Consider the following 27,500-nt stretch of genomic DNA (forward strand, 5'->3'; position numbering starts at 1 on the left):
CAGGCTTTCATGTGTCTTGCACTGAGGAGAGGCTTCCGTCGGGCCACTCTGCCATAAAGCCCGACTGGTGGATTGCTGCAGTGATGGTTGACTTACTACAACTTTCTCCCATCTCCCGACTGCATCTCTGGAGCTCAGCCACAGTGACCTTTGGGTTCTTCTTTACCTCTCTCACCAAGGCTCTTCTCCCCCGATAGCTCTAGGAAGGGTTCTGGTCGTCCCGAACGTCTTCCATTTGAGGATTATGGAGGCCACTGTGCTCTTAGGAACCTTAAGTGCAGCAGAAATTTTTTTGTAACCTTGGCCAGATCTGTGCCTTGCCACAATTCTGTCTGAGCTCTTCAGGCAGTTCCTTTGACCTCATGATTCTCATTTGCTCTGACATGCACTGTGAGCTGTAAGGTCTTATATAGACAGGTGTGTGGCTTTCCTAATCAAGTCCAATCAGTATAATCAAACACAGCTGGACTCAAATGAAGGTGTAGAACCATCTCAAGGATGATCAGAAGAAATAGACAGCACCTGAGTTCTGTCTCAATATGGGGTGCTGAGTGTACATTACTGAGAAATAAAATGAACTTTTTTGATTTTTGGCTGCAATGAAACAAAGAGTGAAAAATTTAAAGGGGTCTGAATACTTTCCGTACCCACTGTATATCATGGCACTTTTCAAATAGAGCAGGTCTAGAACGTACTCTTTACCCAACCATATTGTAATGCAATAAGCTATTTAAACTAGCTGTGGAAATATGTAATTTTGAAATGGAAAAAGACAATGCCAACTCAATTTAGATTATTAAAGATTCGTAAATGACTGGGCAGAGAGGCAAGGCAGACTACAGGTTGGACTCTGACCAATCGTAGCTTGGTGTTTTTTACACACCTTACCGAGGTCATCAGAAAGATGGTGCCAGAGATTGACCAGTTGTTCTTGGAGGTGTGCTCTTTACTCCAATGAATCAACATCGTGTAACACATAGAAATTGTCAAACTAGGCAAGAGAAGCCCAAAAAATGAATCGTGACTTCCTGTCTTGCCACTACACGAGATAAAATGAGAAATTGACAGGCCTGATGCTAATTTTTGTCCCCGACACCCCATGTCTATCTCCATGGTTTCTGTGGCGTTAGCCATTGTTTTCCTATAGAGAGAAAAAGACACCAAATCTTGTTGGGCACTGCAAACCTCTCAGATTTACAGTAACAACCTTCTGCTACACTCAGCATTCAGTCTTTTTCAACTTTGACCTTTCTATGAGCAATAAATTAGATGGCCGCTGTCTGTGAAGTAACCTGAATGTGATGGACGAAAAAGCTCATTCTCTGTGTTGAATAAAGCACTCCATTAATTTAGCATCACATTTCAATAACATTGTGGGATTCATGATGGAGAGATTAAAAACAAACAATTGATACAGCAGAAAATCATCTTCCATGTCAAAAACTGGCACCTACTTTGCCCATGATACACCCCGAATGCCCCGTTCACTTATATTTTGGATGTGTTATGCTAGTGGCAGCTAAGTCTCTTGCATCAAGAAGTGCTGAGGAGCGACAGAGCTACAGAGGTCTCGTAAGCTCACGTCTTTCTAATCGTATTTTAAAAAAAAAATAAATTCAAACCTGTGATCTTCAGCCCCCCCCCCTTCCGAAGATTGACTCAAGTCACATAAGGCAAATTATCCCACACACTCTGCATCCCAACTAACCCCCAGCTCCATGTGACATAACATTGTTATGGTTGCAGGCAGTGTTTCTCCTTAACTATGTCATTTAATTTTAGCATGACAGTCACATGAGAGCTTGTGTACCAAATCAACTTTAAAAAGTAACGTGAAACAGTGTTTTGTTTACTCTTGTACTCTTTGTCCTCTGTTGGGACCCATGACTGCAAGCAGGACGCCTGCACAGTCACCCTGAAGCTCACAGACAGCACAACAGTCGGCTTGACCTGCAGACGCAGCATGTCAGCCTGTAAGGCAGACGTAAAGAGTTCTGTCGCAGCAGTGACAGCCAGATGACCTCTCCCTTAACATCAGTAAGACCAGGCAGGTGGGGAGGGGATTACAGGCGAGCATTCCTCCATTAACAAGCAGAAGTCAGCGCTTTTAAGTTCCTCTATGTGCATAATACAGAGAACCTGTCATGGGATCTACACCCGGGAACTGTTAAGATGACACAGCTGTGAGTTTAGCCACTCAGGAGAACATCCTGAGTGGCTGCATCATTACCTTCTAGGATAGTATCACAGTCCAAAACCACAAGCCCCTTCAGGGGCCAATAGAGCTGAATTTCGTACAGGACATACACAAATGTAAATGCTCCGTACTTGTATAGCGCCTATAGGGCACTGTAAATAATGAAATGAATGGGGGGAAAAAATGGGCAACGTGACTCATGTGGCATTTTGGTCTATATGGTAAATGTATGGTAAATACACCAGCCGGTTAGCTTATTTAGCATAAGGACTGGAATCCTAGCTTGGCTTTGTCCAAAGCTAACAAAATCCACCTGACAGTACCTCTGAAGCTCTCTAATTAACATGTTAGATCTTGACTAATCTGTACAAAAACTGATGATCCAGATCCATCTCAGTTTCCCCATTTCCAGTATTTGTGCTAAGCTAATCAATAACCAATGCTAGGGGTAGCTTTATATTTACCATACAAACATGGGAGTGGTATCAATCCTCTTGTCTGGCTCAAAGCAACAAAGCGATTAAGCAAATTTCCCCAAAAGTTTCAATAAAAGCCATATTTCCCGAGGACTTACTTTCGGTATTTGAATATTTAGAGTTTGTGTTGTGCTAGCAGATTATATTATTTACTTAGCAGCTATATATTATGAGCCTGCTTTATGGACACCAGTACTGAATGTGACATAACACCATTTGTAGGTGTGTGCGTGCATGTATGCGTGCGTGCGTGCGTGTGTGATCAGAGGAAAGCGACTGAATAAATCCTTTCAGAATCACTGAAGTCAGACGCCACAAAACTTTTTCTTTTAAGTCCACGATGCTGTTGATACCATGATACAGAGGCTTTTGAACTTTCACACATGACAGGGTGGATTAGTGCGTGACCATCAATCTCCTCCAGCCTACTGCGTACTTAGTGTGTCTAACAACAGCCATGTGATTTTGACAAGACACCGGAACACTCAGCTAAACACCAGAAATGTAAATTTAAAGCTACCCCTTGGCCTTCTTTTCTTTTCATTGCAACATTTTCATTGCTTCTGCTCTTCAGTCAATGAGGCATCTGACAGGCATCAGACAGACAGCTGACGCTGTGGAATTTACCTTAAGGTGTTGCTAAAACTGCCAGTGAGTGGTTGCCTAAAAAAGGGTGACATTGTCAATAAGATGGAAGAGATGAGCAGAAGTGAGAGAAGAAGATGAAATAAAGTTTTATAGTTTGTTATAAAATGAGGTAAAGGAAGAGAAGATAAATGGAAAAGAAATAATCAACATTTAAATAAAAGTGACATGTTCTCTGACAGTTAAACTTTTATAGTTATAGATAGTCTATACAGACAAGAAAACGGTGACAAGTTTTTTGTTTTGATGTCTGTGCTGGTGTCCTTGTATTCCCTCTTGCCATTGCAGTTGCAGCTAAGCTAAATATAAATGTTTAATAGATTAGTATTTTGCCTTCATGTTTCAAACAAATCTATTTTAAGGAGAGATTGTATTTATTACATAATTTCATCCATATATTTTCTTGCCTGTGCTCCATTCTCTAGTCAGGCTGTTTCAGTAACAGGCGTGTGCATTTTGTGCACTGCCTTGTCACTGTACCATTCTGTTTGTCTGTTCTCAGGTCAACAGCTGCATTGTAGTCAGGATTTTTGTTTTAATTTGTCCAACATCACAACCACAGTTGTCCTTTGCATTTTAGTACTAATAAGCAAATGTTGAAAATTTATTCCAATCACATCTACTTTGCCATTTTTGTGATCGCCATTAAAGCTACTGTTAATGGAACTGAACCCGCTCTGCATGGGTGTTTCACATTGAAAGAGTGCTAGCAGCTAAAGGGGCATACTCGCTGTCTTTCATGGGAAAGAGCGACCGTTTGATGTAAAACACCCTGCAGGAAGTGAGTCTCACTGATAGAAGACGGCAAAAAACAGCAACATAGAAGCGACCGGAAATATTTAATGAATGAAAATAGCATTTCTTTTTTTGTAAATATTAAGTCACACAGCCAAGTGGCAAGTGTGACATGACCCTGTTATTGTACAGATGGAATTTGTGTTGTGGAAATGTACATTATGCAAAATTGATTATGTAAGCCCCTATAGTATAGATAACTCCAACCACAATCAATGTTTTTACCCAGCCTTTTTTTAGCAACCGACCTTTTTGTGTGCCTGCCACGCCTCCAGCTACTAAGGGAATACTTTTATGTGAGAATCTGCAGTGTGCCATGTAGCCTTGATGCCTGAGCTGAACCCTGCTAGTTTTCATTCAGCAACACGGTAGTTTTGTATCAGCTGAAACCACAGCATTGATAATAACTGGTGATGATTATACTTGGAGCAAAAAGAGATCATAAAGCACTCTAATTCAATTGATGAGATATCGAGCTTTGTCCTCATAAGACTTCACTCGGCAGTACTGGGGAGACTGCATCAGCCTGACGTTATGTAATCAAGTTAGCATTAAAGCTTAAGTGAGTTTGGATGTAGAGAGGCAACTTTTCTTCTCTCATGGGGGACAAAATGAAGAGCGGAAAATAGAAGCGAAGAGGGCACAAAGGGAGAAAGTGACAGGAGTAAACATTTTAAAATAGCATGACAGGTGACAGACACAGAGAGAGAGAGACAGAAGAACAGAGAAGGAGATGAAGTGAACAAGTCAGGCAGTGGGTTGAAGAATGTTGTTTTGTTTTTGTTTTTTAAATACAGAAAAGCAAGGACAGGAAGTGATAGAAAGCGAGAACGGCTGTACGAGGTGAACCAGAGCATGACATGGTGTTTTGAAATGATAGATAATATGTCACAGGGGCTGGAACTACACATGCACACACAGACAGATAGGGAGGTAGACAGGGAAGGGGAGGGAGAGAGGAAGGGGAGGGGGGAGAGAGGAAAATAAACAGAGTAGGCATTACCTTCCAGCAGCAAGTCTGAGAGAGAGAGAGCGCGACTATCGCCTCAGACATCTCAGCTGATAGCAGCAGCTCCAGGCTCCACTCGACTCTCCTGTACTTTACTGGGATCGACTTGAGCGCTCAGGTCACTGGGAGGTTGGTGGTGGCAGGGGATTTAAGGACCTCCCCTTAGAGGTTTAGAGATCAACCAAAGCTGCTGTTAGCCACACTCACACTTCTATACTCTTGAAGAAGTGGTCAGCCCGTTATACTTTGTAATCAACTGGAGCAACAGCAGGCTGAATGGGACACATGTAGTGACAACTCCGCTGAGAGAGCAGAAGAAGCTGCTGGGTTACGTTCTACTCTTCTGATATTCCTGCAAAGGGAGCAACATGCATGTGTTACAGCCGTACTGCATCAACAGGTCTGTGTGATTGTGTGAATCTAGTTCTATTTATGTGTGTTGAAAGAGGGTGTGTGCCACCGCTGACATTCATATCCACTACTGCATGTTCACGGCAGAGATGAAGTAAGAAACGTCTGTGCTAAGTGCAGCTTGCCTCTGGTTCAGTTTGTATTATTGTCCTTGCTGTTTTTAGACCATTTTATCAGTCTTGAGTCTTCATAACAGCAGTCCACAAATAGGATTTTCAAATGATTATTTTAAAATACTTTTAATGTAATATTTATCTAATATGTCCGGAATTCGCAAATAAAACAAATAATCTACTTACATTATTGTGGCAGTACGTTTCATGAACTAATGTATTACATTTGTCGAGATTTTTTTAAATGAACATGGTGCCTTGTCAGCAGAGTAGAAGGGTCTGTAGCCTGGCAATCCGCTGACGTAAATGTGCCTGTTTCTTCTTCTTTGCTTTTCTTTTCAATCCTTAGGAGCTGACATCAAGTGTTAATGCATGTTCATTTGCTTTAAAAAAAAAAAAACAGCATGCTAACTTAATAATGACGCGTTTATAGAAACTCCCACCCCAACACAGAATCTTCCAGAATATCATCTATTTCAGCTGATGCTTTCAGAGTGGAGCTATAGACTGGCTCCTGCGTCTGTCTTTGCAACCACAGCATCTGTTGCAACTGCACCATGTGTTCCCTGGTGTATTTAAAGCCACTATTTGTCAGGGTTTTATGTAGTTATAGCACCATTCAGAGCTTTGTGGCAGCATGCAGTGCTGTCTATTTTTCGATGCTGCTACTGAGGTGCCAAAGTTTGACATTTTAAAAGCTAGTACACAGTGGCTTTAAAGCTGCACTACTCAATATGAAATGTAAAAGGTGTTGTGTTTACATTGTGGTGTCTTTTTTATTACCCCTTTGAAAAACACCAAGATTAAAAGTGAATGGATTTAACAGTGTCTTTATTTACTATTCACTAAGCTCCAAACATTAGCATGTGTGGCAGTAGTAATCCTGGAAAAATTAAAAAGTCAGCTGGAGATGGTGTTTCAACCAACCCGTCAAGCAAATTTTTGCTTCATTAGCTAGCTAGCTAAGGCTGATAAAATATCCTAGCTGCATTCATTACGGCTAGAATTGAGAGGCCAGCTTTTGACTACCACTGTCTGAAATCAAGGACTCAGTGTTTAAAAACAATTGCAGTGATTTGAAGTGGTAAAATATGCTGAGTCGTCATCATTGTAAACTGCATGTGCTCTTTAGAAAGCTTGACAGGCAAAGCAAAGGTAAGGGAACAAGTCTTAGCGAATGGTCAGTTCCCATCCAACTCTGCTGTTCTCCTCAGATCTGCAGAACGCTTAAGCCTCTTTAATTTCATTGTTCTGGTTATCCAGCCCAAACGCCGCTTGACAAACCCATTGTATACTAGCTGCCCACCACCAAGCAGTTAAGAGTTTGTGGAGACCAGTACAAAGCAGAAAAGTGAGAGTTAATAATGGACTTGAATGCGCCAAAATACCACCGGGATAATAATGTTTCTGTATTTTCTTCATGTGTAAATAGGCAACTGTTTGCTAACATTCTCTACAAAAACGGTGTAAAGCGCGATCAATTGAAATTTGATTGAAATCACAATATGGCCTACTGCAATTTTTACATCGCAGGAAGCGGTGTATTTGTTAAAGGTGACATGTGTGTCAAAATACCTTTTTAAATGAAATATTGGCATGTTGCAGAGATGTCCTGGCCTACACATTATATTGTCTTAACATCTTTGTTACAGACCCATGCATACACCATAATTGATATGTTTATCAATGAAAATGGTGTAAAATGATAATTCCCCCTAGTATCACAAATCACATTGCAATTGCAAAATCATTGTTCATACTCCCACTGTATGTCTGCTTTGACTTGTGGCTCACAGCCGAAGAATTATTTCAGTTGGTGTGTTTGCATAAATGGATACTAGACCTCCTGAGTAATTCCCTCGTGTTGTGTAAACATGTGGTGGACACAAGCTCCATATGATGATTATAAAATTATGTTTATTGAAGATTTGAAACATTGTTGGTTTTAATCGATGCAGATATGATAATGTGAGTTTTTCTGTTATGGTAGCTCACCTCACAGTGATCAGCAACCCGAGTAGACAGTTTCCCACCGTGTTACTGCCTGGCTATGTGCACAGCAATAAATTTAATACGTTTGCTCGACCGTGAAGAGCAGCAAGAACCCAGAAAGAGACATCAGAGGATTTTCTTTTTCTTTTTTTGGGGAGGGGCGTGGAGGGTGGTTGAAAGAGGAAAGTGGATTTGACAGCCAGAGAGAGCAAGGGATGGAGGAAGGGCGAGGGAGGAGAGCGGTAATACTGCTGATGGAAGTTTAGGGACGAAAGGAGAGGAGAGAGATGGGGTGGAATTGGGAGAGGGAAACACTGAAATGACTGGGAGGAAGGAAGGAAGGAAAGTTGAGGGAGTGGAAAAAGAAATGGGGAGTAGCCAAGGTGGCACAGAGAGAGCGAAAGATTTTATGAGGGAGAGGGGAAATGGGAATGGGAGGGGTGTGTGAAAACAGTCATGTATGGGGCTAGACAGAAAAAAAAATGGAGGGAGAGAGGACGGTAATCCGAATCTGCGGCCAGGACCAAATGCAGACTCCATCCTGCGAGTGTGAGAAGAGTGATGAATCCACATCCCTGTTAGCTCCTTGTAGTTTATTTTTTCAGCCTGCAAATGTTGCTCTCAGCTTTTTCTATAGCAGGCAGCTGTTTAACAAAAATGCCCAGATAAACCCACTGCACGTTACTGTCGAAGCACGAAAAGGCAGACTGACACAAAGTTAGGAACAAGCTGGAGAACATAGCAGCTAAAGAACCAGATATTATTCTGAGAGCTGGTGGAGAGCAAAACGGAGCAGAACTACTATTGAATGTGAATTTTATCAAGTAATTCAAAATACGACTTCAAATCAATGGTGAAGTTTCTTCGTGTCTTCTGGGTGTGTAAAAGGAAGCTGTTGGCGAACACATTAGCCATAATAACTTTCTAAGGTGATAGGTGTTAACAGCTTGTTCTGCTGGCCATTGATGTAGCTGTATGTTTGAGTTGCTTTGTAATTGTAATTTGTGAAATGATTGCGGACCTGCTGATGATTAATCACACTCATTTATCACGCAAAAGCGGCAAACTCTAACTAGTGTCAGTTGAATGTAGGTTAAATGTCTGGGTTTGGACTGTTGGCTGGACATAAGCACTGGGCTCTTTTTTTAACCATTTTAGTATATTGTATAGATTAAATAAAACAGGTTAATCAACAATTAAAACAACTTAAATATAGCATATAACATCTATATCAGTCATTAGTTGCAAAGAAAACCTTTTTTTCCCTCTCCAGTAATGACAGCTAAGGAATTGATTTTAGTTATTATTAAGATTATATAAAGTTTGCAGTTAAATAAAGTTGACTAATTGTAATAAAATTGCTACAATATAAAATATATTAAGGATTAAGTAATTTATCAAGAAAACAAACAATTATGTCTATACGTTGAATAAATGCACATTTTGATCCTCAAACAGTGTTTTATTTGAGCCCGGTCTCATCCCAAGGCATTAAACACTGACGCTTTGAGAAAGCCTGACAAAGCGTTTTTGACGCACAAGGTACCTTTAGCGTGTCACACTTGGCCGTGTTTTCAGGCAGGAACAGGTTTTAGGACCCAAACGCACGACACAGAGGCAGAACAGGTACAGTTTCTGAGAATTTATTCAAGCCAACAAAACGGCAGAGTCCAGAATTCAACAAAGGCAGTCCACAAACACAGTAATCCAAACGGGCAACAGAAATACTAAGTCCATGGAACAGAAAGCAGTCCAAACTATCCAGCGGGTAATACTCCAACAAACAACAGGGACCAGGGACCAGGGACCAGGGACAGACAGGAAACAGACAGACACACGGCGAGCAAAAATACATATAACGAACCAGCAACAGCTAAACAGAAGCAACAAACATTTAAGCACTGGCTAACGAGGAGGGCGGGAGCACAAACTGGTGATACCAATAATGACCGCAGACAGACATGCAGGGTGATGAACAGACAGGAACACAGACAGATAACATACAGGCCCAAACTAACAGAACTACCAACAAGCCCACACAAATACCAACAGAAATATGAATACATATAAACAGACATACAGGGTACAAAAGAAAATATGAACTAATAAAGACACAAGCAGACAGATCACCAAGAACTACAACCAACAATGAAAAACAGACTGAAGCTGAGATTAAAGAGAACACAGAGCAGACGAGGGCAACATTGCACAGAGGTACACTGACCAAAAGTAAACACTAAGACATGAACCCAGACCCAGAACGAGGAGCTAAGACACAGAGCTAATCCTAAGATACAAGACACATACTAAGTAAACTTAAGGATGCGGATGAATGAAATAATAAACAAGGCTACACGGAAACTAAAGCAGAAAGATCAAAATCATAATGACTAAACGGATCATAACCCCACAACCAGACACACAGACAGTAACAGACCAATCAGCACAAGCACAGAGTAACAGGACACAAGAAATAACTGAAACTCAAAACACAGACTAACTATGTAACAGATACTGGACACAGGGCAATAGACAGGACAGAACCCAAAACCCAACATACTATAAGACAGACACTAAAAAGACTACAAATAACATGACTGAAAACTAAATGACCAAAGCAGAACAGACAGGCCCACAGTGTGACATAGCGTCCTCATTAGACACCCTGGGCTTCCAAGTAACGCCAATGTAACCCATCCGCCGTAATGTAATGTACTTATTTCAGCCCAAAACACGATGTTTTCCTAAATGTAACCAAAACCATGATCTTTCCTAAACCTATCAAGTAGTTTTTCATGCCTAAACCTAAGCAAACTGCATATTGTATAAACCACATCTTAAAAAGGCGTCTCATATGGATGCTGAAGGGTACCTTGTGTGTCAAATACCGACACTTTGTCGGGCTTTTGCAAAGCATCAGTATTTTAAGCCCTGAGCCGAGAACGTGTTGTTTATTGACGTTTTTTAAATTATACAGTTAACCAAGTAACCAAAAAAAATGAATTAATGGATAATGAAAAGAATGTGTGTTTGTCACAATGTTCTTCTTTTTCACATTTTTGTCTCCATTTCTCCCCGCCTTCCAGGTGGCCAGATGTGCCGAAGAGAAAGAGTAAGAAGAGCCAGTGTTCGGTGAAGAGTATGTCTGGTAAGGATTTATCATCTCCGCAGGAAGATTTGGCCAGTGTTCAGTGTGTGACTCTGCAGCTGGCTCCGCTAGGCAGTTTTAGAATTAATCTAGCACAATAATTTGCCCATTATACAACAATTTAACAAATCATGCATGCTTCAACAAAGCTGAAACAAACCCCTCTCAATAAATTAAAGGACCTATCAGTATTTTTAACCCTATAACATGCAGATTTATGTTCGTACTAAACAGTATAATCTGACTAGCTGTCTCTCACCTGATCATAACAATGTGCCTTTTTTTACTTATGTGTTAGTTCTTGTATTAAAAGCCTTAACTGTAATTTCAAGGTTCCAATGGAATTTTGATGACAAGGAAATCTTTGTGTTTATGTGTAAATCACAGATTGGGTCTTTAAGAGATCAGTCACAGGCAAATGGACTGTTTTCTTTAGGGCTGTACTAGTAGTCTCTAATCTTATTATAGGCTGCTGTGAATCACCTCAATATGCAGCCCTGTTTTTTTGCAAGCATTAGGCGTGTGTTGTCCTCTTTTGGAAATCATGGCCTATATTTATTAAAGTTTTGAGAATTTAGGCTGCTCTAAAGAGCCAATTTAGGAGGAAAAAAGCTCTTTCATATAAGTGACGAATCAGACATATTCATCAAGCAGTTTCTTTAGTGATCACATGGTTAAGATCACCTCTGAGAAGGACTTAACGGCAATCTACCCCATTGTTCATTCTTTAAAATATCTTTATTTTCTCAGTTGTGTCCTTCTTATGCTTGGTAAAGTTTATTTCTTTGAAATCCTGAATATCTTAGAATAGTGATGTCTCTCAGGATGAAGGACTCTTTAAATGCGATATACTCCCCGCTTTCTTCCTCGTCCTTCCTGTAAAAAAATGAGTCATGTGTTGATGAGATTGCGAGCAATTGTGATTGGGTGGTTGGGTCGTGTGTGTCAAGGTGTGTTTGGAGGTTGGTGGCTTGCTTAGGCATTTCAATGAATGCACGTCTAAGAAAACCCTGGCTATATTCAGAAACGCCTACTACATACTACTGGCAACCGCATACTGCATACTCTATGGAGTAGTAGTGTGCAGTATGAAACTGTTAAATTGATTTATTTTGCAGTATGCTAGGCCAGCCAGTAAACAATAGGAGGAATAGAAATGTAAGGAACACTTAAAACATTTTTAAAATGTAATCTTGTGTAAGGAGAACAAGGCTGCAGCTGATCTGTAACAGACACTTGCTCTGGTAAATTGGTGCATAAATAAGAACTAAAGCGGCTAATGGAAATGAAAAGTCAAGACGAAATTCATATTTCATGAATTCTAGGAATGTGACTGTGTCTGTGTTTAGAAAAGACTACCAGTCTTAAATATGCTCCATCCTGTAACACAGTCTCTTGGGGCCCTATGCACAGGAGCTTCATTGAGGCCCCTGTGATAACACTCAGCTCCCTCCTCCCTCTCCTCCTTCCCCTCATCTTCTCCTCTCCTCCTCATCACCACTGTTCTTCATCCTCACTGTCGACCCCGCCCCCCTCACTCATACTCATTGGTTCTCCCTTCTCTCATTTCACCACATCTTCAACCTCCTCCTTCTGTCCTATAGCTCTTAGTGTCTCTGTTCCAGGGTACATCCCCAGCTACCTGGAGAAGGATGAGCCATGCGTGGTGTGTGGGGACAAGGCGACTGGCTACCACTACCGCTGCATCACCTGCGAGGGATGCAAGGTACAGCTCCCTCTTTCTAAATGATTTGAAGCTTTAGCCTCAGTCTTTTAGCACGATATCATTTTTATTGAGACTGTAAACATTACAACGTAAACTGGAGACTGTCTTTTCAACCAACTCGTGGAGCTCAAGTTTGCTTCATTAGCTAGCTAGAGTTGATCAAATCTGCACAGAATTTTGATTATGTATGTCTTATCTTATTTTATCTCCATCGTTTGAAAAATGTGGCGCCAGCTCAAAATGTTCGCTGGCAAGTATTTTGGAATTACATCCTTGATGTTTTGAATTTTTTAAGGTCTTTTCACAGTACCACCCTTTGTTCCTTGTGGCTAATTAATGCTGGCAGAATTGTCTGAAGTTTTTTAGTCATCTGTTTCACAGAACAAATGTACTTACAATACTTATATGATCCTCTAATGTGATTCTCCCCCCAAATTTTTTAACAAGATAGTCAAAGCTGATGATTGTGATAACAAGAGAAATTATATATAAATGATTTTTTTAATACCAGGCATGGCTCTTCTAGTTGACAAAGTTTTGTCTGTAATGTTATTTTAATCCAGAAAATAAGGCATAAAATAAAATTGAACATTATTTTCAATCAGAAAATTAATTCTTACTCATGTCACTGTCCAGCAGTTACTTTGCAGGAGGCCTCTTGATGGCAGGGTGTTGGTATTCTGCTGAGCAGAGGTTTATTATCCAATGATTGGCGCCCCATTGAGCAGCCTGTCCACGGTCTCTAAAAATGGCTTCAGCTAATCTCAAACCAAACTGCCATACTCACTGATGCTTCTCTGCTTACAATCATGTCTTTGTGAACCTCTTTGATAGTGTGATTCTACTCAAACTGCTCCCCAACTGTCTTGTACAAAAGTGATTACTGAGAGACGTTCAGTCAGCCATCACTTCATTAACCACTCTCAGCAAGCAGGATCCTGTCACGCAATTATCAGCCTGCCATGCGATAAGCCCCATTTAATGCTTCATGTTTTATGCTAATAGAAACACAAGAACATTTAATTGGTGGACTTAATTTTTGATGTTATGTAGTTGCATACTTCACTCAATCAGTGAATGTTCTATCTCTGTGTTTTTCTTTATTTCTTTTAATGTCTCTTCCTTTGTCTTTTCTTCTCTTTTTCCACTTCCTTTCCTCTCTTCAGGGTTTTTTCCGCAGGACCATCCAGAAGAACCTACATCCATCTTACTCCTGTAAATATGAAGGCTGCTGCATCATCGACAAGATCACACGCAACCAGTGCCAGCTGTGCCGCTTTAAGAAGTGCATCTGTGTGGGGATGGCCATGGACTGTGAGTTATTATCAGCTCATGTACTTTTATCACTGCTGGTATTTAGATTCATGAGATTAAAGGCCAATTTATACTTCTGCGTTTCTGCGAATCTACGCCGTAACCTACATACAGCCGTGTACCCTAATCCATACCCTACACTGTAGCCTGACGTGCCCCATAAAATATAACCACACGCATTTCCCTTCTACGCATTTCCAGCTTGTCCTTCTTCTGCCTCAACCTGTTTGAGGGTCGTAAATACCCTTTCCAACCTGAGGTTGATTAGTTTGGCTTTATGTAAAATGTCTTGACAACTATTGGATGAATTTCATTGAAATTAGTTACATACATCCATGTTTACCTTAGGGATTGTTGTAAAACCTTTGGTGATCCCAACCCTTAGCCTTTCATCTAGCGCCATCATCAAGTCAACTTTAAATTTGTCCAATACTTGAGACTAAACACTTGCAAAACTATATACATTCCCATCAGCCTCCACTATGTACTCTATTTAGTGCTAACTAGCAAATGTCTGTCCATCCATCCATCGTCAACCGCTTATCCTGCGTACAGGGTCGCGGGGCTAACTAGCAAATGTGAGAATGCTAAACATTAGCATGTTAGCTTTTCCCCCTTTTCCCTATGTAATAGAGCCACTAGCATGGCTGTGGACTTACACTCCTGTAGTCCTGGAAGCAGAAGTTGTGTAGCTGACTGCTCGTCAGACTCACTGTTTGATGTCAGAGCAAGGTGCACATCATACAGTATGTGCCACATTTGTCTGTATTATGTGCATTCACAGGTGTACACAAAGATTTCTGCACTGCCTTGCAGTCTGTGTAGTCAAGGAGAGGAACAGCAGCGTAGACACACACACACACACACACACACGTACTCATACAATATCATCTACTTTGATGTTGGTCATGATATTAATTAACAGTACAGCTGCTCCGGTTGAGAAAGAAAATGGTTTGTTGAAAAGACAAATTTACACCATCTGGACTTTCCTTCAACTACACTGCACTTAAATTATGTTGCTTAAATCTGACTATCTGTAGCAGCAGTGGTCCTTTACATTTCTGTGCTGCTAATGAATAAACAGAGAAACGACTTTAGACATATATAATCGAACACAAGATGTTCGCATAGACTTTTGCATCCTGGCCAGCCTGCTTTTTAGTGATATCACAAAACTCCTCGCAACCACGACTGCAGCCGTCATGGAGCAACCGCGAAGCATACACTGTACACAAATAGTAACAAAATATAGAATGCAACAAACTAGATATGTTTAATGTAAAGCATTCAGTGTTACATCAGACCTTTCATTCTGTCAGCATTTAACTGAAGGCTTTTGAAGGTCATCCGGGTTCAGTTATGAGTATGTTGAATATACAGTGACAATTCTTTTAGATTCATCAGGATCAAATTTGCTGAAAGACACACATGTAGTCCTTGCTCCTGCAGGAAGTGTGAGGTTCAAGTGATTCATTCACAAAGCAAAGTAATAGCATTCAAGGACGCGGAGACCAGTGCTCTATGATTAAAAGCAATCACTGAATGAGTCATCCAGACCCATTTTAGTTCGTGTAATTTAAGCTTTCTTAAAATGGACAAAATGCACAGTGACACCTCTGGTTAAACGTTGTTGGTGAAAAGATCACCATCTCTACTGTGTGTCCACTCACAGTCCGCAAACACAAATGGTTTTACAGCTTTTCCATTTCAATTTAATTTTTACCCATTCTAGCAGCAATGCTCAATGGGTGCCAATGTCGATAAATCATTCCACCACTTTGGTCCAGACTGAAATATCTCCATAACTATTGGATGAATGGCCACCAGGATAACTTTGTTTTATAATTAAATAATAATCATTGTCATTGTGAGCGTGTTAGCAAGCTGATTTTAGCATTTAGCTCAAAGCACCACTGTTATTAAGTACTCCCTTACAGAGCCGCTGGCGTGGAAGTCAACAACTAGAGGACGGTTCATCATCAGGTCAACATGTCCAATACTTTGGTTTATGATCAAATGCGTGCGTAACAAATGACAGCTGCACTTTGTGTTTAGTGCTAATCCCAAATGTTAGATTGCTAACTCCATCCATTATTCCATATATTATCTATAGCCGCTTATCCGGGCAGGGTTGTGGGGGGCTGGAGCCAATCCCAGCTAACATTGGGCGAGAGGCAGGGTACACCATAGACAGGGCTGACACAAAGAGACAAACAACCATACAAATTCACATTCACACCTAAGGGCAATATAGAGTCATCAGTTACAGACAGTTGTTGTTGAAGACCTGCATACTTCAACTGTAGCCTCACTTCATTTACTCAATGTTCTCTTCCCCCATCCTGCCTATCAGTGGTGTTGGACGAGTCGAAGCGCGTGGCCAAGCGGCGTCTGATCGAGGAGAACCGACAGAAAAGGAAGAGGGAGGAGATGGTGCGAACGCTGCAGACGAAGCCGGAGCCAAACACTGCAGAGTGGGAACTGATCAGGATGGTAACCGAGGCCCACCGGCATACCAACGCCCAGGGATCCAGCTGGAAACAGAAGCGCAAGTTCCTGGTAAGCTTTTAGTTTTGAGCAGGCAGAGCCTTTTGGCAGAGTGCTGTTGCGTAATAATTTATAGAGAAGTCTCACAAGTCAATAGCAGTGACATCTTCTGTTCAGGGGTGGCTACTTAGTATTGTTTGCAAAAAAGTTTTACATCATGCTGGCCTGTATCCGCTGTTTTTCAATGTAAAATTACTTTTTAATCTCTCATACATCACTTTCTATTATAAAATATTCTTTGAAAGGTTTCAGTTATATTTACATTTAGCTGAGGCTTTTATCCAAAGCAACTTACAATTGCTATACATACAGCAACTAGGGGTTAAGTGTCTTGCTCAGGGACACAATGGTGGATGGGTCACAGTGGGGGATTGAACCCAGGTCTCTTACACCAAAGGCATGTGTCTTATCCACTGCTCCATCGCCACCCAGTTGAAATAGAAAGTGGCTCTGATTTTTTTTAAATTCCATTGTAAATGTGATTATCCCATGCCAAGTTAGTTATCGTTGTTTAGCCCACTGATTTTGTGTCGAACAGCCCATTGAGGCATGAAAACTTAGTCAAATCTGATCATACAGATATTATGCGCTTATTTTTAGGTTGACTTCCCAAGGATATCATTATACCTATTTGCCTGTCATGAATAAACCTTCATACAAAAAACTCAAAATACGCTCCTTATTACTCTTGCCTGAGAATCATCCTATTTTTTAAGTTTTCTTCAGCATCAAAGCAATCCAGGGATTGGATTGTCTGTGCAGCCTCTGGTACATTGCAAACAGGAACTGCGAATTCAGCCTACTTTTAATGGTGCTTTAAATAAATATAGGCCAATAATAATGTCACGTAAGTGTCAAAATCCAAAAATATCTTTTTTAATGTTGCACTAGATTCTTCTGTGTCAGATTTTGAAAACCCTTTCTGTAAATGATTCAGGCTGATTTTTTACATAAATTATACATTACAAAATTTATTTACATTTACTTACCAGAAACATAAGCATTGTGTTGTGAACATACACAGCAAGTTCAACCCATTACTTGGTTTTGAGATCTTGCAAAATCTCCAACATGAAAGCATAACAAAAAACTTCACCAAGAAAAGTCATATTTTTATTAATGGGGTGTCTAAATCACTAATGTTATTAATTACTTGCAGTATCTGCGTAGTAGTTCAATCCTCCTTTTATATAGCTCATTATTTTAAAGTGTTCGGCCATGGTTTCCACTTCAAAAATCAAACACATGAAAGAAAGCAACTTTCTTTTCAATTTCAAAAGAAACTATTTTGACTGCACTCCTTTTCATCAGCAACTCGCTCTGTATCGTCCCATGTGATCGGTGCCACGTGCAGATGCATGTGTCTACACTGCCGATGGTTAACTTAAGGCAGAGGTCAGATGACTGTTACCAGGCAACCATTCCATGAAGGCAAAGATGGGTTTATAGTCGCATACAGTTTTTGAAAGTCTGCTGAAAAATTGCCCGAGGGTGGCGGCGGCCAGTTCAAGGTGAACAGAGAAGAGAGGGATGCTCAAGAGAAAAGAGCACATTTCCATATTTGGGAGAAAATAAGTGATACAGCAGGCAAGGCCAATCAGAGCGCAGCAGCTATCTGTTGTTACAGCAAATTCACTTCTTTATACTTTATGTTTCCCTCTAGTGATTAATAAAGTCTTGCTGTCATTGTGTTGCTTGAAGCTGTTTCCTGTCTGTTATAGCTCTCAAGCTCCCATTTTATCAAAACAGGATAGGGATCAGCTGGGTAGCTATGAATGGAGACCTGTGCACTGTTGGCATTCCCCCAGTCAGTTAGGTAACTTCTTACCTCAGTTCCCCCTGATGCTAAATCCACTGTGGCACAGATACGTTGCTTTGATTCAAAGATGCCATGTGCCTTTAAATAAGTGATCCTCTGTGTATATCCAATCACACCTTGACCTCCTAAGACTTCATTGTCAACTTTATTTTAGTCCTATTGACTAAGTAGATTATGCTGTTACAAAATCACAAAATATTTAGATGCATAAGCGTATTGTAGCATAGTATGCTGCACCTTCTAAACTGTCAACATTGTACCGCAACACGGCTCATCTAATTGTCTTCACATGACCCTGTTAAACTCACATGACGTCTTCCTCAAGTACAGGCTGGAATTTTAACCTCTAATTTACTCTGCTTTGTTATGTACTACTACTACTTTTAAAGGCCAGTGGCATTTAAATTGTTTCCAGGCTGTTGCTATGTGGAGTCTATGATATTTTGTGCTCTTACAAGTCTGTAAGGCTTTTATAACTTCAGGATTTTCTTCTCTTAGCTAGCCAGTCCCACCTCTTTGGACAAACTATAAAATGTAAAGAATGTAATAATTAATTGTATAATAATTAAAAGAGATTCTCAGCTCATAGTCTTCATTTATCCAAAGCTATTGAACGGGCAGCCTTCAAACAAGTCTACGGAATGACCTCTTAGGTCCATATAAGTCTGGTTTTAATTAGGGCTGCAACTGATGACTATTTTAATAATCGATTAATCTATCAATTATTGAAACGAATAATGACTATTCAGATATGAATCGCAAAATTACGCATTGCGTCTTATATAGCTATCCGCTTTTAAATTAAACTTGAGGTTGCTTTAGGCATGTGTGTTCAAAAATACACGGAGCAGTTTACACACCAGTACTGCAACACACCTGGACACTATATACAAAGAAAGGAATTTCACAACGTTTATATATTTTATATATTTTCCCTAACTCAACAACTCACAAAACTAATTGTGATTTTTTTAAGGGAGTATGGGGTGGATTAGCCACCGCCTCACGCATAGACAGAAGAACTGTTTTCTCTTCTTTAGAAAGTATGAAATTGTCCGGTGTTGTTTAATCTTGCACACTCGGCAGCAGCATGTTCTCCAGCTGGGAAAGTCGCCATGAGCGATGCGTCGTTTATTTCAAGTCAGGGCACATCTGGAATGTGAACGCGGCCATTGTGTATCATAATTATGTGCTACTCTCAGCGCCATTAACAATCAATCAAATTGACTAGGCTTTTTGGCTTTTTCCCTCTCCTTTATTGAGTTATATATCTTTTTTGTGCATGTAACAGGTTTGCAAAGTGAAAAAGCCCAAAGGGAGTTCCCATCTCCCACAGAAAGCTCTGCTCTGAACCGCTTGAAAACAGCTCGTTTGTGGTCCAGCCCTTCACTTCCTTTACTTGTGACGTCACAATGAAAACGCGTCATAAAGCTTGCCAAGCAGCTAGCGAGGTCAGGCACGCCCTCAAACCAAGCTAGTCTGAGCGGAGGCCCTTTGGCTCGACGCGCCTTTGTTTGGTTTTCCATTGTAGAAATGTTGCACCTGTACCTGCTTCCAGGTACTTTTTTTCACATCACCTCACCTCCGTCCAGGTTCCAAGCGAGCTGAGGGATACTAACATGTAACGTGAAAACACGACAGACTGCTGACTGGTCAGAGAGAATATTCACTATTCACTGCATCATCATTGCACCAGACAGAGGCCAGCAACAGAAAGTTTTATATTTTACAGTTTTCATCACTAAATCCACTTCTGAGAAGTTTTCAGGTGAGAAATCAGCTGTGTAGATTTCGAATATTGACAGTTTTACGAGAAGTGATGGCGGAACAAAAATGTGCTTGAATATTTTCGGACTTGAGGAGCTCCGCAAGTGGCTGCGGGGGAAGCCTGTGCCAACTCGCGGGAGGAGCCTGTGAGGCCGGCCAGCCGCCCGCTCACAGAGCCCTCTGCTCCCGCCGTCACACAGACCGCTGCAGCAACAACGGCAGAGGAAAACACAGCTGGAAGGTTTTCATACCGCTTATCTGTCTTTACATTCTGAGGAATGTTGAAACATTTTAACTTAAAAAAGAGAAAGCTGTGTGGATCGCTGGTGTGTGTGTCGCATTGAACATTACGTCACTGCAGCAATGTGCAGTATGAGAAAAATATGGTGTTTTTTGAAAATTAAACCATGTAAACCTGTCCTGGTACAACCCCTAATTAAGATTTTGAACCTGAAAATGAGCATAATACCACCTTTTTAACATGAAGCTAGCTCGCTAACTAGCTTAACGAGGCGAGTCTTCATCATCCACAGAGCAACAACAATACATGCCTCCTCTTCAGATGCTCCGGTGTTTCCATGAAAGCTCAGCTTGGCAGACGCTGCAGTTAACAACCTTTTTGGCTGAGTGAAAAGTGCGATGCTCCCACACTTTGGAGGCTTTAGGTTGTGAAGGTGTTACTGCAGTGCTGATGTTGTGCTGTTTTAGTAACTTTACTGTTCAAATCACTTTACTCCGTTGAGCTGAAGGTGTCGACACAGCCCGATGACGTCATGAACGAATCATTTATTAAATTTGTTAGCAACAAATTTAATAATCAATTTTTGTCGACTACGTCGATTAGTTGTTGCACCCCTAGTTTTAAGAGTGGCCACTCTAATGAAACGGCTCTTTTGTCTGTGACAGAAGCCCTAAGGTCAGCTAAAGCTGCAGCCCAATCCTTTGTTCTTATCCTGCTTGACCTATCAGCTGCCTTTGACACAGTCAGTCACAGGATCCTGCCATCTGCACTGTCACTAATGGGCATCTCAGGCAAAGCACTCCTGTGGTTCGAGTCCTACCTTTCAGGGCGTTCCTACAATGTCTTGTGACAAGGACAATTATCTTCCTCCCACTGCCTTTCCACAGGCGCGCCCCAAGGCTCAGTGCTAGGGCCCCTTCTCTTCTCAGTTTACACCACCTCACTGGGGCCGATCATTCGCTCACATGGCTCCCTCTCTAACTTCAAGAAGCTCTTGAAGACTCATCTCTTCTGAGAACAGTTTCTATTATAACACCTCTAACGCCTAACCTCTAACATGCACTTCCTGTGCTCTTCTTCTTCTATCCCCTTCCAAATATCCTGTATTGATTGTACTTTTTAACTTTTACTTCCTTCCCTAGGTATTTACCCCATCGATGCAACATGTGCTGTTAGCTCTTACTAGTATTTATTAGTGCTCTTACTAGTATGTATTGTCAGTTGTAGTTCTCTTACTGTATTGAAGCTTTGTTGATGCTTGTATGTTGTTCATAAAACGTAAGTCGCTTTGGATAAAAGCCAAATGAGTAAATGTAAATTTATCAAACTTGCTTCTGACATTTCAGCAATGAAGGTTTCCTTTACCTGTGTGATGATTTGTTTCTAGTCGGATGATATCGGCCAGGGTCCGATGGTGCCCACTTCCAATGGAGATAAGGTGGACCTGGAAGCCTTCAGCGAGTTCACCAAGATCATGACCCCCGCCATCACGCGTGTCGTCGACTTTGCCAAGAAATTGCCCATGTTCTCGGCGGTAAGTTCAGTGGGTGGTTTGTGTGTGTCTTTAAATGTGTTTAACACTATAACTACTATTTGCAGGTTCCAGTCTGTCATCTACGACAGAATATCAGGCCACATTGAGGAGTAAAAAAAATCCGAGATGATGAGAATAAAGTCATAATATTATGAGAATAAAGTTGTATTTTTAAGCTACATGTTAGGGGAAATATCAGAAGAGCAGCCTTCTGCCTCCTTGCGTAAAAATGACTAACGTGGAGAATCTTGTGAAGTAATACTCGTCGTAATCATCAGTACGTGGTAGTTTAAAAAAAAACCTATGGATGCTTACTTCCAGACTGCCTCACAGTATGATTAGGGCTCATATTTTTGGCATGGGTGGCCTCCGGAGACAGCTTTTCCAACCATTTTATAGTGCTAACATTAGCTTAATTAGCTAGCTAAAGCTGTTACAATCTGCCAGTGACAGCTGTCATTTCAGCCGCCAAAATTTACTGTTGCCGGTTAGAAAATAAGAAGCCTGCTTTTGTCAATCAAGATGCAAGAATGGAAAACTTGCGAGGTGTGACGCCAATAACTTAAGAGGGTGTAGCTGAATGGTGAATTGTAAAAGAGTTTATGAGCCTGGTATTGGCTGAATAATTGTGTTCAGTTTGGAGAAGTGCAAAGCTAAACAAGCCGATTTTACCTTTAACCCTGGTATGATATGATTAGTCAGGTTACAAAATTAGCAGCAGGCACCAGCCAAATGCTGGAAAAATATGCAGGTGGCTGGTAGATTTCCTTCATTTAATAGGAACGACTGGGGAAGGGTGTGGCAGTGGGAGAGAGAGTTCGGTAGCACTTTATAATAACTACACACTATAAAGCATTAGTTAAGCATTGGTAAATAAAGAATTCATCATTTATAAAGCATTGTTCATACTTCAATACACATTAGTAAGTCATTCATAAACACAGTTATAAATGTTTTATTCTTTATTATCTACACACTATGAAGCAGTTGTTAAGTATTAGTACATTTTTAATTCATCATTTATAAACCATTTATCTTACATTAATACACATTATTAAGTCATTTATAAACATAGTTATACATGTTGTATTCTTTATTAATAAGGTCATCTATAATGTGCTTAATAATTGTATTTTCATACTTTATACATGATCGGTTCACTATTTATAAATGAAGTGACAAACCATTTATATGAGTTGTTAATGGTTCATAAGATCATTTGGAAAAATTTTTAAAAAATGATGACATAGGTTAACTGCCTGTTTTTTGATACTTTCCCGAGAAAGAATATAAACAATCTCAGCATAACTCGTAAATCTACCTACCAGTGGCAAAGCCCAAAGGATGCTACTACCCGAAAGATGCCCCAGCTAACTTTACAGGGTAAAACCCTCACCGTTACAGGCCTGGTCCGTTTCTCTGAGACACTACCAGCTCATCAATGATGTGCTTAATGATTGTATTTGATAAAAAGTGTTATTCCAATGAAAAACCATATATATGCGCCTGGTTCATACGATCATATAGAACATTTAAGGAAATTATTTAATAAGTATTTTCTCTCTAAAGTAAGGACAATCTAGGCCATACAAAACATTACAAATGAGATAGAAAATAGTCTCAGTTAGGCTTCTTAAGTCTCAGCTTTATTAGGGCCTGGGTTAACACCTCTATGTCGTGTCGTTTTTGGACGTCTCGGCGGTCAAGTTAGCAAAAATAAATACGCAACGTTCGGTTACGCTTTCAAAATAAGACTAGTGACTAACGTTTTGAAACAGAACGTTAGTTGCGTTCCATGCGCAACCGAAGAAAAAAACTCAATATTGACTTTGTGTTTAACATAGGAAAAAAGTGAAAGTTTGGTTTCTGGTCAAGCCGCCTTTCTCAACCATGTCTCCTCCTTACCATAGACTGTAGCCCACATAAAAAAAATAGGGCCTTAAAGCAGCGCTATTTTGACCCTTGGCGCATCCAGTAGTCTCTGCCGTGTGCGCTCACTTTAGCGCCAGACCGCACCGAGGAAGAACAGAGAGAAGCGGGCGAAAACGAGATCACACCTTAAGTCTATGGATCACACGGGCCCAGAAGCGGGTCTTAAGTGTAAAAACACTATCACTCCGGATTTTTGAATGCCGTCATTTGCCGAAGGAGTTTTGTCCCCACTGGAAACTCCGGTGAGTAAAGTTTGTAACCTTCAGGAGAGAGCTAAAAGTGCAGCGTAAATGGGCGGGTTAAAACCATATTACTGTAAATTAAAGCAGTCGGAGGATGTTGTGAACACGATGTCATGAACTGTTCAACAGTATTTTGTTGTGTTGTGGTTTCAAACTAATCTCTGGAGGTACTTTTGGATGTGTAAGCACATGTAGTACCTTCAGAGGTATTTTTATTTACAGTATTTATGATAATACGTGTTAAAGCTAATTTCCTTGACAAAAATGCGTAAACTCTGTTCAGTATTTTTTGGTTGTAATTTAATGTAATGTAATGTTAAGAGATGGAGAAATTTCATTAATTCATAGTAGTGATGTCTTGCTTAAATGCTACCTGGTAAAGTTGTAAATCTTTGGTATACCAATGTAAAACTTAAGAAGAGTCCCTGGACAACAGGGTGATGATATTGAGTTTTGACAAACGGGATGAGATCTTATTTGAAGAACATTGACTGTGATGATTTATCTGATTTATTCTGCACTATACATGCAGACTGTTTTTTGAGACCCTGGATTGTAGCTTAGAGGTCAACTCTTCGCTGGATGCAGATGGCGAGCGAGTCCCAGAGATGATGCTTCAGATCCCATTCAACAGGACTGACACATCAGATTACAGGACACTGGCAGATAAGAAAGATCCACCACACGTTCATTATCCTGCCCAGGTAGAGATACAAATAACTGAAAGACACTGGACACTTTTTAAAATTGTATTTTTTATGAAAGAGCTCTTCTTATTCTGGGGATTGTTTCAAACATGGTTGGTGCATTATGAGAGTGTTAAAGGCTCTGTAATAATCCTGCCCACTGTTCTTTAATCACAGTCTATTTCTGACCCCCTTGGTAAGTTAGCTAAAGTGCTACACTAGTGTTAAATATTCTAGACCTGTCTTTAGCATTTAAAAACTATGCCACAGCACTTTCCCCAGAACGTTGAACTATGATGCTAAGGGGCTCCCAAGTGTGTTATAAAGTGACATGGGGTCTTGACCATCGGTCCATATGTGATGACTTGGGAGTGAGAACGGGTTGGGTTGTAGATGGTTCATTTTATGTCAACATTTGTACAGTTTATGCAGCAATAGTCTCTCGTGTTGTTGTGTTTTTTTGTGAATGAATGGGTGAAAGGCATTATGTAATAAATAATATGTTCTGGATCCCTTTGTGTTGTGTCTGTTTCCTTTTTCTGTCCAGATGATAAATGATTCTTGTGTGTTATAATATCATTTGTAAATGCTTTGTAAGGCATAGATAGCCCTCACTTTAGATGAGCTCACACAAAGTACTTATAAACTAATAGTAAATGCTTTGTAACTACCTGAATTAATCATGAGATACTTTATTAACAAATGTTTAGAGAATATCTATTGCCTTTAAATTTCATTTGTAAATTGTTAATGAGACATAGACAGTCCTCACTTTAGATGAGCTCACACAAAACACTTTACTAACCACCAGAATTATTCATGAATTGCAGTATTATTAAGTGTCATACAACATCTATGAACACACACTATTAGACCATTTCTAAATAACTACATGTCATGTCAAGTTAGCAGTTGATCAAAGTTATGAGTTATGCTGAGATTATTTATATTCTTTCTCGGGAAAGTATCAAAAAACAGGCAGTTATGTAATAATTTTCTTAAACTTTCCAAATGATCTTATGAACCATTAATAACTCATATATAAATGGTTTGTCATAAAAATAATACTTCATTTATAAATAGTGAACCGATCATGTATAAAGTATGAAAATACAATTATTAAGCACATTATAGATGAGCTTATTAATAAAGAATACATGTATAACTGTTTATAAATGACTTACTAATGTGTATTAATGTAAGAACAATGGTTTATAAATGATGAATTAAAAATGTACTAATACTTAACAACTGCTTCATAGTGTGTAGATAATAAAGAATAAAACATTTATAACTGTTTATGAATGACTTACTAATGTGTATTGAAGTATGAACAATGCTTTATAAATTCCTTATTTACTAATGCTTAACTAATGCTTTATAGTGTGTAGTTATTATAAAGTGCTACCGAGAGTTCTATACACCAGCATATTGGAACATGCTGGACTCCAGGTATTGTGAAGAAGGAGAAATGACCGAGAAACAGCCAGAGGAAAAGGTCTGAAGAGTATAAATCGAGAAGAAAGTTAGATGACCAGGCTAAGGGAGAAGGCGTTTCAACGCTGGAGAAACCTCAGAGAATTTAAATTTGGTGGGGCGGAGCTTCTGAGGGAGCACTAAAGGGAGAGGTGTGTTTGTTTGGCAGTTGAGTTGAAATATCAACAATCCTTCTGCATAATCACTTACTCTCCCTTTAATAGTAGCATCACTGACAGGTTTAATGTCTCATATCTGCAACGTACATATCAATCAGCTAAAAGTACTAAACATGATGTGGTTCCATTGGGCTAAGTTTTGAGGCACTTTATTGTGAAACTTTGAACACTCATGAAAGACAGTAGTGCACTAGGTTGGTAAAGTAGGTTGTGATTTTGGATGCAGCTTCTGTTTGAATTTTTACTGGCATGTGAGCACTTCTCCTCTTTAAAATCTGTTAACCAACTAACAAGCTTGTTAACTTAAACAAGGTCTGTTGATTGGATACTTCCTCTTTCTGCTGCCTTTGTCATGCTGCTTACTGGCTGTTATTACACCAAATAATAATCAACCCTTCCTCCATCCCCAAAATATACGACAAAACAATTCATTTGATATAGTTATTAAATAAAAATAAATAAAACAGTAAAACTGTGTGTTTGTGTGTGTTAAAAGAAAAATTTAATTATTAAAAAGTAATTAACTAATTAAAAAAATAAAATGAAAAAGTAAGCGAGTGTGTGTGTGTGTGTGTGTGTGTTGTGAATTTATTCATATGGTTCCTCAAATAAATACAATAAAATAAAATTAATAGAACAGTAAAAGTGTGTGTGTGAATTAAACATAAAAATAACAAATTAACAAATAGTAATATGTTGCCATTCTTTATATTAACTTAATTGGTTCATTCATTAATTATAAAAACACAGATTCTGTAAAGTACGTTCATGACATTTCCTGTCTTGATATTTCCTGATGACCTCGTATGTTGTTACGGTGTTTCCCAGCTGCCTTGTGAAGATCAGATCATCTTGCTGAAGGGCTGCTGCATGGAGATCATGTCGCTGCGCGCTGCTGTACGCTACGACCCAGAGAGCGAGACGCTGACGCTGAACGGCGAGATGGCCGTGAAACGTGAGCAGCTGAAGAACGGCGGGTTGGGCGTGGTGTCGGACGCCATCTTTGATTTGGGCAAGAGCCTGGCTCAGTTTAACTTGGATGATTCGGAGGTGGCTCTGATGCAGGCCGTGCTGCTCATGAGCTCAGGTGAGGAATAAGTAATGTTATCTTATGCTGCATGTGTAGACTTTTGATGTGTAAACATCTCAATATTTAAACTAACCTAGTTTTATTATTCAGATTCCCATTATTTCTGGTGTTGTTCCCAACATTATAATAGCTGTTTTAGTGTAGTTAGTGAGTTTCTT

At 40.0% G+C, this 27,500-nt stretch overlaps 1 protein-coding gene across 4 annotated transcripts in view; it reads left to right on the forward strand.

Moving 5' to 3' along the window:
• Positions 1-27,500, forward strand: part of LOC123984492 (thyroid hormone receptor alpha) — a 102,461-nt gene that overhangs the window by 71,456 nt on the left and 3,505 nt on the right. For all 4 annotated transcript variants that reach the window (XM_046071419.1, XM_046071428.1, XM_046071411.1 and 1 more), the window contains 6 exons: positions 10,725-10,786; positions 12,391-12,512; positions 13,679-13,826; positions 16,183-16,388; positions 21,591-21,737; positions 27,081-27,339. In XM_046071419.1, the coding sequence (XP_045927375.1) occupies positions 10,725-10,786; positions 12,391-12,512; positions 13,679-13,826; positions 16,183-16,388; positions 21,591-21,737; positions 27,081-27,339 (944 nt within the window). The remainder of the gene's footprint in view (positions 1-10,724; positions 10,787-12,390; positions 12,513-13,678; positions 13,827-16,182; positions 16,389-21,590; positions 21,738-27,080; positions 27,340-27,500) is intronic.

This window comes from Micropterus dolomieu, linkage group LG02 (genome assembly GCF_021292245.1).
Source record: "Micropterus dolomieu isolate WLL.071019.BEF.003 ecotype Adirondacks linkage group LG02, ASM2129224v1, whole genome shotgun sequence".
NCBI lineage: Eukaryota > Metazoa > Chordata > Actinopteri > Centrarchiformes > Centrarchidae > Micropterus > Micropterus dolomieu.